Source organism: Alosa alosa, chromosome 1 (assembly GCF_017589495.1).
Source record: "Alosa alosa isolate M-15738 ecotype Scorff River chromosome 1, AALO_Geno_1.1, whole genome shotgun sequence".
NCBI classification, from domain to species: Eukaryota; Metazoa; Chordata; class Actinopteri; order Clupeiformes; family Clupeidae; genus Alosa; species Alosa alosa.
The window spans coordinates 9654383-9668217 of record NC_063189.1 but is presented as its reverse complement, the minus strand read 5'-3'; the positions used below and the strand labels follow the sequence as shown (position 1 = coordinate 9668217).

Here is a 13835-nt window from a genome sequence, read left to right as displayed (position 1 = left end):
CCTGACGTCATGCAAGCTAATTAGAGGTGGAGACGAAGTTGCAGGAAACACCCCACTGTATACCACAGAATGGGTATGTGCTCCAACATTTCTTCACAATGTCTTCACGCTCGACTATTTACAAACAACATATATATATTTTAATACTTGAATTGCCTTTCAGTGATTTCACTTTATAACCACATATATAGGCTATCAAGTAGCCTAATTTTAGTTATTATCAACAATATGGGAATTATATGGGCTTGATATAAAATAGCATAGACCATGACTATTCAGTGTTTTCATGGATACCTTATATGTTGGTGTGGAGAGGGCACAGCCTAATTTGCATAGTCAGGTATTTGCATGCTCAGGTGTAAATTTGTTTGGCAGTGTTTTTAGATCTGCTGAACATCATTTTACTGCACAGAAATTCTGTCAATATGCAGCTAAAAGTCGCTGGTGTTTACTTAATATAAAGAGGGCAAGATCTCATGAGATGCTATGCATGCCATTTTTAAGACATCTTATTTTAAAAATGTTTTATTTTATCCATTAGCATTTTCTACAGCATCTGTGTCATGTCTTGCATGGGCTGTGTATGTTGTACTGTCTGTACTGGCTTACTCTATGTTCTGTCTGTCTGTGCTGTATGAGCCTAAGCACTATTCCAAATTCCAGGTGACGTTCCATCGTACTGGCAATAAAGCATTGACTTGACTTGACATTGCGTAGCATGTGGATTCTCCATGGTGCACAGCACTTACTGTAGTAAGTTAAAAATAAGCTTGTCAAATTTGCATTTGATTGCACTAACATCAAACAGTTTTCAGTCTAACAATGATATGCCATGCAAGCTATGGAATAAGTAACTTGTAAAACAGCAACAACCACCTATAATGAAATACAACCCCCTTTTGGAAAGAAATTGATCAGTATGTGCAAACAGTCTAAATCAAAATCATGAACTGCACAACTGTGAAGTGGCCTTGGTACTGGAGCTGAAACAAATGGACATTGTCATTTGAGCTCAAACAAAACAGCAACCCACATGTTCTCTGTGTATTGACAGCTGACCAGGCACTGACCAGCATACGCATTCAGAATGGAATGCTTTTGATTCTTCTCAAAACTTTCATCCATTTTAATATGCAGGATGAGAATTAGGGTCTGAGAGACAGGACATGAAATGGCTTGTGGTCCATGTCCTGAGATATTTACAAAAAATTCTGCACTGGACTTAATTGGTATCAGGCCCATCTTACTTTTTGAAATTACAATTGAATTTTCCCCACTCAATCCATACACTGTCATAAGAAAAATGTCTTTGAAAGGTTTGAAAGTTTAAACATTTATAATAATACATTTTGCTGGATCTTGTACATACAGTACACTATGGATACGCATGTCATGATAACAATGTCCTCAGGGAGGCAATGTTGTCTAGATGTACTTGAGATATAGGGAGGTTGTGTGGGCTGGGCATAACAGAATCATTAATGCATTTGCAATGTGCATGGCACATCTCATATCCCACTGTTGTTTACTTGGCATATCAGTAGGTGAACCGGCCCTAAAGATTGATGATTACGGCTAAATATGTGGTGAGCATCTGGTTTATTAAGCTTTCTGAAGAGGTCAGAATGATGTTGTTGAGGGATTTGCATGGTATGCCATATGGAGTGTACCGCTGAGTGTGATAGAGATCCTACTGTTACCTTTAAAAAAAGAAACTCCAGGTGGGCAGTGTGTTACTTAGCGATAGATTCTTATTGTGGATCAAATTTAGGAAGAGATGGGTTAAATTCTGAGATCAACTACTAAAAGCCTGTAGGAACAATGTCTTGAAATAAAAAGAAAAAATATTTCAACAAATAAGCTAATCAATATTTGGATTCTGACAGTGCTACTAATATCATACAAGCTGATTTATCTAATGTCTCATTGTAAGCTCATTTGGTGTGCTGCTATAGGAATGTTTAGTATGGTACCCTGATGATAAGCCTCAACAGGAGGGTATTGCCTTTTATTAAACTTAAATTAACAGCCCCATGGATCACCTAATCATGTACATACAATGCAGAACACTGTAAAGAAAACATTAAGGAAGACTATTAAGGATACAATTAACAGACTAAGTGAAATGAAAAGTGTTCTAAAATCTGGGTTCTAAATTTCATAGAAATGTTTATTCCATGGAACACAGGGGTATTTATAGGCATGCTATCACAGTTGAACACAATATAAATCTACAATGTAAACACCCCCATCCATGTGGATGCAACAACTTGTCACTGGACATCAGTACAAGCACAAAATACAGTGGATTAGGCAGGTATAGTTTCCATTGGATGATCCTTTGAAAATCTTTTGCGGGAGTCTAAGTGGTCAGTGAAGAAACATGTGCTGTCATGCAGAAGCCACTGGAGCACTGTACCTTTGAAATACTTCCCCATCAGTCAACATCACTGGTTATGTTTGATAAGAGTAGCTCTACATTATACCACGGCACCAGTCGAGTGAAGACAGCAATGCAAGAAAACAAGAGATTAATAAATAAATATAATTGATATAAACGGAACAGCATCTGTGTGTCTGATTATCCATGCAATGCCCATTTGCCATACTTTGAGTATATCTATGATGAGACCCAAACCTACTGCACAAAACTGGTTTCTTCACAGACATGCAAACAAACTTTCTTGTTTTGACACCAAAAAAAACCCCTCCATTTTTGTTTTTTAACAAAAATGAGTCTATATCTTTGGTACAAAATGAAGAAAGTGGTGAATTTAAGTAGCCAATGAACGACCTATCAGAATGGATAACATTTGACTGTTTGCAGTATGTGACAAATGCAGACAAAGATTTGTTATAGCTTTTGAGTTTGATGTTGGAGGGAAGTTAAAATCGGAAAATGGAATTTTAAATTGACTCTGCATGTGATAAATTGGTGCCTCCAGTGTAAATTGTGTGTGTGAATATATGTGTGTGATATTCACACTTTAAATCCCAAAATGTATAATGAAGAAGCTGTATGATATGCCAAGAGTTTAATTTTAATTGGCCTGGTAAAAAGGCCTCTAGACGCAGCAATTTGTAATGCTTAGTCCAAAAGGGCACTGGCTGAATAGTAAACAACTCACACTGTCACTATAATACCTTTTAAGAACCCGCTTCCTTAACGTCTTCCCTAATTATCGCGATGAGCCCAACATCCCAGCCACTGTTTACCCATGGCAGATCTGAGCATTGTGTTCCTACACCCATGCATTTGTGCTGTCAGTTAGAAAATCATTAAGAACAAAAGCCAGATGACCAACCAAACACAGTACAAGTGATGAATTAAACATTCACTCTGTACACAGCAGATAAAGTGACTCGGAGTTCCATAATTGCACTAAGAACAACGTTGTCTATTATAGTTTAACAAATACTTGAAAACAATCTGGAATGCTTGCAAGTTTGTCCATTTTTCAAGGTCACCTTCTGGATTCATTACATCCAAAGTTCAGGTTGGGAGAGCTGGGAGGAGGAAACAGCTCCGAAGTGTACAATCAAGTATCATGCGCTTGTTTGCCTGCCGCTGTTGTCCTAAAAGTCCCATGGACAGACGTCTTCCATGTTGACACTCTTGAGTGGCCCTGCTGGTTTAGGATGTGAAGGTTTGTCCCTTGCTGTGGAGGGGCTGGGACTGGTACTGGTACCATCCCTGGTAATACCGTCAGGTACAGTCCCTGCCCCCCACGGACACGCCTCGGCTCTCTTACTCTCCGTTAGCCCTGCTTCCCGCGTGGAGCTCCGTCGTCTACCGCTCGACGTCATGGCAGCCTGGCCGCTGTCGGACGACTGGCTGACCCGCCGCCTCTCGGAGCCTTTGCTGGACGAGCTCCTCCTCTCCCTGCCTTTGGACTGCCGTCTCTCATCGTCCTTATCCTTGCTCTTGGACGAGCAGGAGCCTTTTCTTTTGGAGTGCGAGTCCTTGGGCTTGGCGTGGTAGGTGGGGCTCACCGCTCTGTCCTGCTTGGGAGACGGCGGAGCGTCGTAATCCCACGGGCAGATCTCCACCATCAGGGTGGGCGGCTGCAGCAGGCTGCCCGTGGACTTGGAGTGGTCCGAGTGCAGGACCTTGGGCTTGCCGTCGGTGGGCGTCACACTCTTCTTCCGGCCGGTCCTGTCCGGAGACAGTCCGGCGCTCTCCCTCGGCTCGTCCGCGTCCCACGGACAGGCCTCGTGATTCGGGGCGAGGTTGAGAGGCGATCGAGGTTTCCGGGGCATCTCATCTCGATCCCCTCCTTTATCTCTGGAGCGGCGCCGATTGGAGGGCGACTGCCCTGTGCCTTTCTGCCTCTGCTGGGACCGGCTGCTCTTGGAGCCCCCCCCGTGGACAGCAGTGGCCTCGCACGAGGCGATGGACACGTGCTTCTGGGCTTTCCCCTCAGACGGGGTGGGAAGTTCCTCCACCTCCCAGGGGCAGACCTCGGACAGGTCGTACAGCTCCTTGCTCCTGCCGTGCTCGGAGCAGATGGACGGTTGGCTGCCACTCACCTGCTGTTTCATGATGCCCATCTTGCTGGGCGTCTTGCTGTACTCCACCGACTGGCTGATGATCATCTTTGGGTAGCACTCGGGGGACTCGTCCACCTCCGACAGCCTGCCGTCCCGGGCTTTCTGACTCTTCTTACTGGCGTCCTCCACGCTGTGGGTCTTCCCCGTGAGACCCAGGGTCCGCTCCCTGGCGCTGGCAATGACACTCAAGGATTTCTGCATGATGCTCGTTCTGAGGTGAATGGGCTTCTTGTCGGCCGTTAGGTTGTGGGCGCTGACTGACTTGCACACTAGCGGCACGGACTCGGCCGATTCGGCCGGCTCAACTTTTGGTGGCTCGGATGCCTTCTTTGCCTTCCTGCCCATCAGCGTGTCCAGCAGGGACCCTTCGGTGGTCGATCCCTCCAGCTTCTCAGGTGTGGTGCTCGCACTGGGGTCTCCATTCTGGTCACAGACGTGGTCGTAACTGTGCGACCTCTTCACGGAGAACATCTTGTTCTTCAGGGAGTCCTCCCTGGACCGGGCGTCCAGGTGGTTCCTCCGCAGCGTGCTTCGGTTACTCCCGTGCTCGCTGCCGTCCCGGTCCTCGCGGCTGCACTGCCGGCTCATTGTCTCCGGGATCTCGGTAATGCGGCGCATTAGGGAGCGGCCAAGGCCCTTCTTGGAGCTGCGCTTCTTCTGCAGGTGAGGGTTGTTGGCCAGCATCTTCTTACTTTTGTAGATCTCCAGTTGGGTGTAGAGTTTCTTCAACTCCTCCTGGGACAGAAGAAAAATGATAAGAAAAAGGACTTGGAGTTAATTAGGCCACATTAAATAAGAAGGATCAGGAGACAGCTATATCTAAACAGGCAAAGCTAGTCTGTGTGTGTGTGTGTGTGTGCTTCTCCCCTTTTTCAATTTTCTATTTCAGAGCCTGAATAGTGTTATAGCATGTTACAGTAAGTTTTTTTTAAGTGATCATGCTCATTACATTAATCAGCAGTATCCAGTAAAATGTAAGGAAATGTTCATGCTATTGTTTTTATTGCTCTTCGAGTCATACCAAGTTTCCTGAATAGTAAGTGGAGCTCACCCGTATGTCCTCTGGGTCCAAACTGTGCTCACTCCACGCCGAGGTGATGCTGCTGTTTAAGTAGGAGCCAGAGCGCCCCATGTCCAGCTCATCCTCATAGGCCTCAGTGGCAATGTCATCTCTAGTGTGTGTCTCTGAGGAGAAGAACTGCAGGAGAAACAACAGCACCAACGTGACTCACACTCCTCTGTCCTCTGTTAACGTTGGAAAGTCTCACACACACTGTCGAATGTAGCTGAGTCATTTTCATGCATATAGTACTAGGGCTTACAATGAATATACTGGATGAATATACTGAGCGGCCACTAAGATAAAAGTGTTGCTGGATTGAAGTCGGTCATGAGCCAGTATTAATGGAGGTTACCTTTGGGATAAACATCAGGCCCAGTGTCACGGTGACGGTCAGGTGTGTGTGGACAAAGAACAACGTCAGCATCCAGTCAGGGTGGAGATCGGAGGCCAGGGAGAACCTACGGATGGATAAAAATATATTTGAGGGAAATTGTGTGTGTGTGTCCTCCTGTGTGTGTGTGTGTTTGTGTGTTTCTTCATGTGGACATAAATAAATGGTTAAATGTGTGTGTGTGCGTCTGTGTACGCACATACATATATGTGTGCCCTCCCATGTGTGTGTGTGTGTGTGTGCATGTGTGTGTGTGTGTGCATGTGTGTGTGTGTGTGTGTGTGTGTGTGTGTGTGCATGTGTGTGTGTGTGTGTGTGTGTGTACGCACGTACATATATGTGTGCCCTCCCATGTGTGTGTGTGTGTGTGTGTATGTACATACATATATGTGTGCCCTCCCATGTGTGTGTGTGTGTGTGTGTGTGTGTGTGTGTGTGTGTGTGTGTGTGTGTGTGTGTGTGTGTGTGTGTGTGTGTGCATGTGTGTGTGTGTGCATGTGTGCGTGTGTGTGTGTGTGCATGTGTGTGTGTGTGTGTGTGCATGTGTGTGTGCGTGTGTGTGTGTGTGTGTGTGTGTGTGCATGTGTGTGTGTGTGTGTGCATGTGTGTGTGTGTGTGTGCATGTGTGTGTGTGTGTGTGTGCATGTGTGTGTGTGTACTCAAAGTGTACATAAGTCTGGGACACCCCTCAAAAACGAAGGGAGTTAATCGAGGGAACCCCCATAAGCCCCCAACCCTGCCGATTAAACAAAAAGAACAGCGTGGATCAGCACATCGTGCCTTCCGCTCACACTGACATCTCTCTCTACACGGCCCAGCCAGAGACCTCCAGCTGCATGCAAATCACTCACCCTCACAATCACACAATGCCCACTGCCACGTCCCCTGAAAGGCTAACTATGGCCTGGCGCAAACAAAAGGAGCCGGACGAAACGTGAGAGAGGGAGGCCCGGCCACCAGGCCAACAAACTAGCGAGGACCATTCCGGTGTCCAAGGTGGTCCGTAGGTCGCCGCCGAAGCGCCTCCGTGGTGGCTTGGCATAATTAGATTCCACTTCATTAATCACATTAGTCATTCAAGACGGGACTTTTGGCACATCACTGGGAAGCGGCATCACGACTCACTCCCAGACACGCGGGGCTGCTTATCTCCCTGCTCCAGCAGCCTGCTGTGCGGCAGCCTCCCGGGCACACAACACAGCCTGAATAGGTGAAAGGATTCTGCAGGAAGCCTCAGTGGCTGGCGCAGCAGAGCTGGGGAATGGATTGTACTGTAATTATTCTGAGCCAAGCCGTGAGTTATTTGTGTGGGGCGCCAGTGCTTTGGAGAACAAAGTGACAATACTAAGAGGAAAATTGCCCGAGGACTGAGGAGAAATCAATACGTGCGTCAATAAGGTCTTCATTTTAAGTGCAAAGGAGGTCTTTGTTATGGGAGGAAATGTCTATTTTTAGTGTTGTGAGAAAAACGAACAGCCATTTGTGGATAGTTTTGGCAAATTTTTTTTTGTTTCATAACAGTTTTCCCAAAGGCATGTATTATACATACCCACTACCTACAACACAAGCACACACACACACACACACACACACACATCTAAGCTTGCAAACATATGGGCCTTAGAGACTTGAACTGGAACGATATGTTTCCTCCGAGCCGTGAGGAGAGTAAAGGACCTCCGGACTAGGGCCAAGCAGAGCAGCCCGGACCAGCAGAGTTTATTTGAAGCTGTGGCAGATTTATGCACAGGCTGGATACTTCAGACACTTCTTTTGAAGTGCTGTCACAGTGCTGTCTTGCCGACACTTTTCCATGAGAACCATACCCTGAGTGCCCAGAGATGTTTGGTGATTTCGTGCGCTATCATTTTTATTTTTTTATTTAGTGTTTTTTTTCCACAACATGGACAGAAATGGGAACCAAGTCAAAACAAATAGACATGCAGTCGCAGAGCAAAAATTTGCACCTGCTGCCCAGCATCTGTGAGTCTGGGGCTGGCAGTCTTAATAAGCATCGCTTGCGAATGTAATTATTCATTTGAGAGCTGATGTCAGTTGGGGGTGCAGTAGGGAAATCATGTCATATTTTGCAACACCAGCCCGTTTCATGTTTTTAACTACATCTACAGGCATGGCAGCTTGTAGAGCCGTATACAGACATGAACAATAACTGGGATTTTCTTGTATAAACTGTCTGTCAATGCAGATATCTTAAGAATTTGAGGGGCAGCTGTGGCCTACTGGTTAGGGCTTCGGACTTGTAACTGGAGGGTTGCCGGTTCGAACCCCGCCAGTAGGAACAGCTGAAGAGCCCTTGAGCAAGGCACCCAACACCTCACTGCTCCCCGAGCGCCGCTGTAGCAGGCATCGGGATTAGTGTGTGCTTCACCTCACTGTGTGCTGAATGTGTTTCTTTTTTTCTTTATTCTTTTTTTTGGCCCACCACCACCCCCCCTCTTTGGAGGACAACTTTATTTTTAATTAAGTAATATATTTTTCAAATGCAAATACAATTTGTCCTACCTCAACCATTTATGTGACCCTGGAATCACATAGCACCACGTGAAGTGAAACATCAAACACATGAAACGCAATAAGGTAACAGATAGACAAGTGAGACGGAGAGACAGACAGATAGACAGACAAACAGACAGACAGACACGCAGACAGACAGTGGGACAGGACGATGACAGAACTGACAGGACGGGACTCAGTTCTTTGTAATTGAGTAGAAAGGTCTGTGAGTGGTCATGATCGGGTTATGGAAAAGGGCTTTGGTAACATGCTATGTTTGGGTGTTGCTAGTGTGTGTCTATATGTAGAGGGGTGAACGTAGGGGGGAAAGGAGGAAATAAGGTTAAATAAAATAAATAAATTAAGTTTAATCAATTGATTAATTAATCTAACAATCAACCAATCAATCAATCAAACAAACAAACAGATAAATAAAGACAGAGAGGGGGCAAGGAAGGGGGGGCTTGGGTTATGATTTTGTTGAATTTAAAAATGATAGAAAAGGGGACCAGGTGACAGGTGAAGCTGACATTTGCTTCTCTCTATATGTGCATGATGTTTTTCTATTGTAATATATTCTGTGATTAAGTTTTTCCAGTGATTGATATGGCATGATTTCTTTGATTTCCAGTTTTGGAGGACTACTTTCTTAGCGACAGTTAGAGAGATGAGGGTTTTAAAGTGTTGCGTAATGTGGATTTCAGAAATGTCATTAAGAAGACCGAGTGTTGGAGATGATGGGATTCTGGAGTCCAGGATAGTAGAGAGTGCCTCAGTGATTGTGATCCAAAAAGAGTAGACTGGTTGACAGAGCCACATGGCGTGCAGATAGTCATCTGTGCTACCTAAAGTGTATTGTGAACAAATATCTGTGTTGGTTAAGCCCATTTGGAACATTTACTTTGAGTGATGTGAGATCTATGAATGACTTTATACTGTATAAGCTGTAGGTTTGTGTTATTGGTCATGGAAAATGTGTTATTGCAGATTTGTTCCCAATAATCAGGGTTGGGAGAGAACGCCAAGTCATTTTCTCACTTGGTTATTGGGAGTGTTATTGTTGTTTTAAGGTTTGTATAGCTGGGAGGTACATTTTTTGATGTTATTAATTTTCATAAGTTTTTCTACAAGTTCAGATGGTTGTAATGTGTTGTTGGTGAGGCTTGTTTTATCTTTAATTTTAAGTTTAAGCTGTTAATATTGAAGGAATTGTTCTCTCCCAACCCCATATTTCTGTGTCAGTGTATTGAATGACATGAATTGGTGGTTGTCAAACATGTGGTGAAGATGTGAGATTCCTTTTTGTGCCCATGTGGAGAAGTGGAAAGGTATATTCTGTAATGTGAACACTGGTTTGTGCCAGAGTGGGGTGTACCTGTTTAGTGCTAGTGATGATTTTGTGATTTGGTTTGTTTTCCACCAGGCTGTCAGAGTTGAATTGATGGTAATGCGTTGGCAGAAGTTGGATTTTTTTTATTGATTCTGAGTGGAAGGGGAGGTCTGCTATTGTGATATCTGTACATTGGTTTTGTTCTAGTTCCAGCCATGGGTAATTGTGATTTTGTATGTTGATCCATTTAACTAGGTATTGTAACTGATTTGCCAGGAAGTAGTGAACTGTGTTGTTAATGAATTGAGAGTTTTGAACCAATTGTCTGTGGGAGTAGTGGGGATCATAGAGAAGAGGTAGTTAATCTGAGGGAGAGTTTTCATTTTGACAGCGGCTATTCTTCCGATGAGTGTGAGTGGGTGTTTTGACCAACGTTTGAAATCGTCTTCAATTTTCCTGAGGAGAGGAGTATAGTTGAGGCTAAAAAGCTCTGACAGCCTGGAGGAAATATGAATCCATAGGTATTTGATGTTGCCAGTTTGAAAGTGGGGGGAAGTATCCTGAGCTCCAAAATCCCATGCATTATCGGAGAGGGGCAGTACGATTGATTTGTTCCAGTTGATAGTGTCATGTGAAACATGAGAAAATCTATAGATGATATTGAAAGTTTCTTTAAGTGACACCTGTGGGTTCTGTATGTAAAGTAAGAGGTCATCTGCATATGAACTGATTTTGTGTTGTACGTTTGCTGCCTGAATTCCTTTGATTATGCGGTTTTGTCGTATTGCTGCTGCAAGAGATGAAGATGGCAAAGAGGGAAGGCGAGAGAGGGCATCCCTGTCTGGTGCCCTGGTGCAGTGTGAAACTCTGGGAAGTGATTCCGTTAGTGGTAATTGTGGCCCTTGGTGATGTGTATAATGTTTTAATCCAGTGGATGAATGACTCTCCGAAGCCAAACCTGTGGAGAGTGTTGAATAAAAATGACCAGTTTACCTTATCAAAAGCTTTTTCTGCATCAAGTGAAATGATAATGGTTTTCTGTTGTGTTTCTTGTGATATATTGATTCGGTTGAACAGTATGCGGAGGTTATCTGTGGCCTGTCTATTTTTTATGAAGCCTGTCTGATCTGGATGAATGAGTATAGGAGTGAGTGTTTCTAGATCATTTTCAAGTCAGTGTTCAATAGTGAGAGAGATCGGTAGCTAGAGGGATGAGATGGATGTATTCATGGCTGCTGTATTCATGTGTGTGGGTATGATGGAAGAGGATTTCATTTCCATAGTTACTCTGTTGAATAGTGGTGCTAATATGTCCCAAAAGTGTCTGTAGAATTCGGCTGGGAGTCCATCTGGCCCGGGTGATTTGTTGCTAGGAATTTTATTGAGTGCTTCGGTGAGTTCACTGAGGCTAAGAGGTGCGTCTAGAGTGTCGGTTTGTTCTTTAGTTAATTTGGGTAAAGTCACATTGTCTAGAAAGGTGTCTATTTCCAGTTGTGTTGGTTGGTGGGTGGGGGAATAGAGGTTGGTGTAAAGGTTCCGAAAAATGTTGTTTATATCCTGTGGGTCTTGATTAATGTTTCTTGCCGAGTCCAAAATGGATGGGATGACTGATTTCTCTTTTTTGTGTGAGTTTGCCAAATATTTACTCTTTACTTTATTGCTGTATTGAAAACCATTATATTTCAGTTGTTGCATTTGGAATTGTGTTTTTTTCTGTATGATATCGTCAAGTTGTGTTCTGAGTTTTTTTTTATTCTTTTTGTTTTGGTTCACTGGGGTGGTGGGATATTTCATTTGTTAAATGTTTGATGTTTTGTTCCAATGTATTTTCCAATTGCTGTTGCTGTTTTTTGTTATATGAAGAGTATGAAATGATTTTGCCTCTGATTATGGCTTTCCCATGTTCCCATTATGTGTTTCACTAATTCACGGATTGGGATAAATGCAGAGACCAAATTTCCTCACGGTAGTGTTAATTTTGTCACCTATTTTTTATTTAGTCTTAGTCTTAGTCTTGTGACGAAAAGTCCTTTTTAGTCTTTGTCATATTTAGTCATTCAAATATAATTTTTGTTAATCAAGTTTTAGTCAACTAAATGTCTCGTCATTTATAGTCTAGTTTTAGTCAAAAGAAAACTAAAGCTATCTTAGTCTCAGTCAGTTTTAGTCAAAACATTTTAGTCTTTTTTTATAACAAATTATTTCTGATTACCATTTCAGTCAAATAGTGTTTCACACATCTCAATTTTCTAACAATATTGTGTGTCCACAGGGCTACTCGACTGTTATAATTACTCATTCTGATTTTTTTGTCAGTCAGTACATGCACAGGTAAGTCGAGCTACAGTTATAGCTCGGCTGGTATTTGGCCATATACAGTAAAAGATTTGACTGGACCACTGTCATGATCTTCATAGACCAGTGTTTCACAAAGTGGTCCTGGGACCACTGGTGGTCCAAGTAAGTTATCCCAAGTGGTCCACGAGCAGACGGGTAAAATATAATATAGATGATTTGCAATATTGAACCAACTTGTATGTAAATTCAAACTGTTCTACAACACTGTCTATGTCAGATATGCCAGTTTAAATCATATGAATCCTCTGACAAAATTAAACAAAGTGGTTCAGTGAGTATTGTGTAGGCTAATATACTGCTAGGTCTATTTTTTTTTAGCTAGGTGGTCCGCGGCGTTTCTTTTTTATTGGTTAGTTATGGTCCTTCATCTGAAAAAGTTTGAGAAACACTGTCTTGGATCCAAGTATGAATGTTTTACTCCGCCACACTAGATGGCTTATATGCTTCAAACGCAACACAAACTCAATCTTAGCTAACTTGCTAGCTTAACTTTCCATATTAGTTTATTTGCTAGCAAACTTTGCATCATCAGTGTAACTAGTTAAGTAGTTGACATTACTTGCTGAAAATTTTCGAGATGGACATTCTGGGGATGTTAATTTGTATATGTATGAGAGAAGCTTCAACTTCTGGGTATGTAGCATTGTGGCATAAAGCCTAACTCTGGCAGAAATCTCTGGTGTTCTTGTTCCATGTAGTTTCCTGCTGCAGCAACAGCACGTAGACTAGCCTACAGGAAAGTTGCCAAGCGCATGAACCATGAACTCATTCGAATATTTTGAAAAGGTAACAGCTATTCTGTCTTCTCATTTTGTAGACGAAAATGGAAGAGAAATTTTATCTTAGTTTTTATTTCATGCAAAACATTTTAGTCTAGTCTTTTTTTCACAACAATAATGCATCTTAAGATAGTCTTAGTCAGTGTTTCAGGACATTAGTGCAGTCTCGGCCATCGCCTCGCCTTAGTCATGGAAAAAAGGTTGTTGATCTAACATTTTTCCCTCGCCTCTGGCCTGACCTAAATTAACACTACCTCACGGGATCAAAAGAGTATATATACTTATACTTAAAATTTGCATTCAAAACACTCCCAAACAGAAAACCTAGTGCATCACTAATTGTGAGCTAATTACTAATTGCTGTGATAATGTACAGTATATATGACCATATTGCAAATGGCTGGAGCACAGTTTTGATATTGTCCATGATACTGTGCTATCTCAAACTTTCAAAAACACACAAAAATACCCAAACCCTCGCCCCCACAAATACCACACATTAAAACACAGACACATCCAGTCCTCTGGCTTGTGGCTGTGTGGGTGTTTTCTGGATCCCGAGATGAAATGCGGAGATGAAAGTGCAGCCCATGCTTTAGAGAGACACATCAGACGCTCACCTCGGCTGTCTGGGAGAATTTAGATAAACATGTATGGGCAGAGGCTCCATGCGCGTGTGAAAGTGACATTTTCAAAATGTTCAGCCCACCAGTCCACCGTCATATACAATTCACACACACACATGCGCACACACGCACGCACAAACGCACATGTGCACACACACACACTAACGCACACACACACACACACACACACACACACACATGCACACACACACACGCGACAAAC

The 13835-nt window shown here is 43.2% G+C and overlaps 1 protein-coding gene across 1 annotated transcript in view; it reads right to left on the bottom strand.

Annotated features, from left to right (window-relative positions):
• Positions 1 to 1317: 1317 nt before the first annotated feature.
• gpr158b (G protein-coupled receptor 158b) overlaps positions 1318 to 13835 on the bottom strand; it is a 56831-nt gene continuing 44313 nt past the window's right edge. The window contains exons 9-11 of the mRNA XM_048259275.1: positions 5967 to 6072; positions 5603 to 5749; positions 1318 to 5286 (exon numbers count right to left, since the gene is read on the bottom strand). Of these exons, the coding sequence (XP_048115232.1) occupies positions 3577 to 5286; positions 5603 to 5749; positions 5967 to 6072 (1963 nt within the window). The 3' untranslated portion in view covers positions 1318 to 3576. The remainder of the gene's footprint in view (positions 5287 to 5602; positions 5750 to 5966; positions 6073 to 13835) is intronic.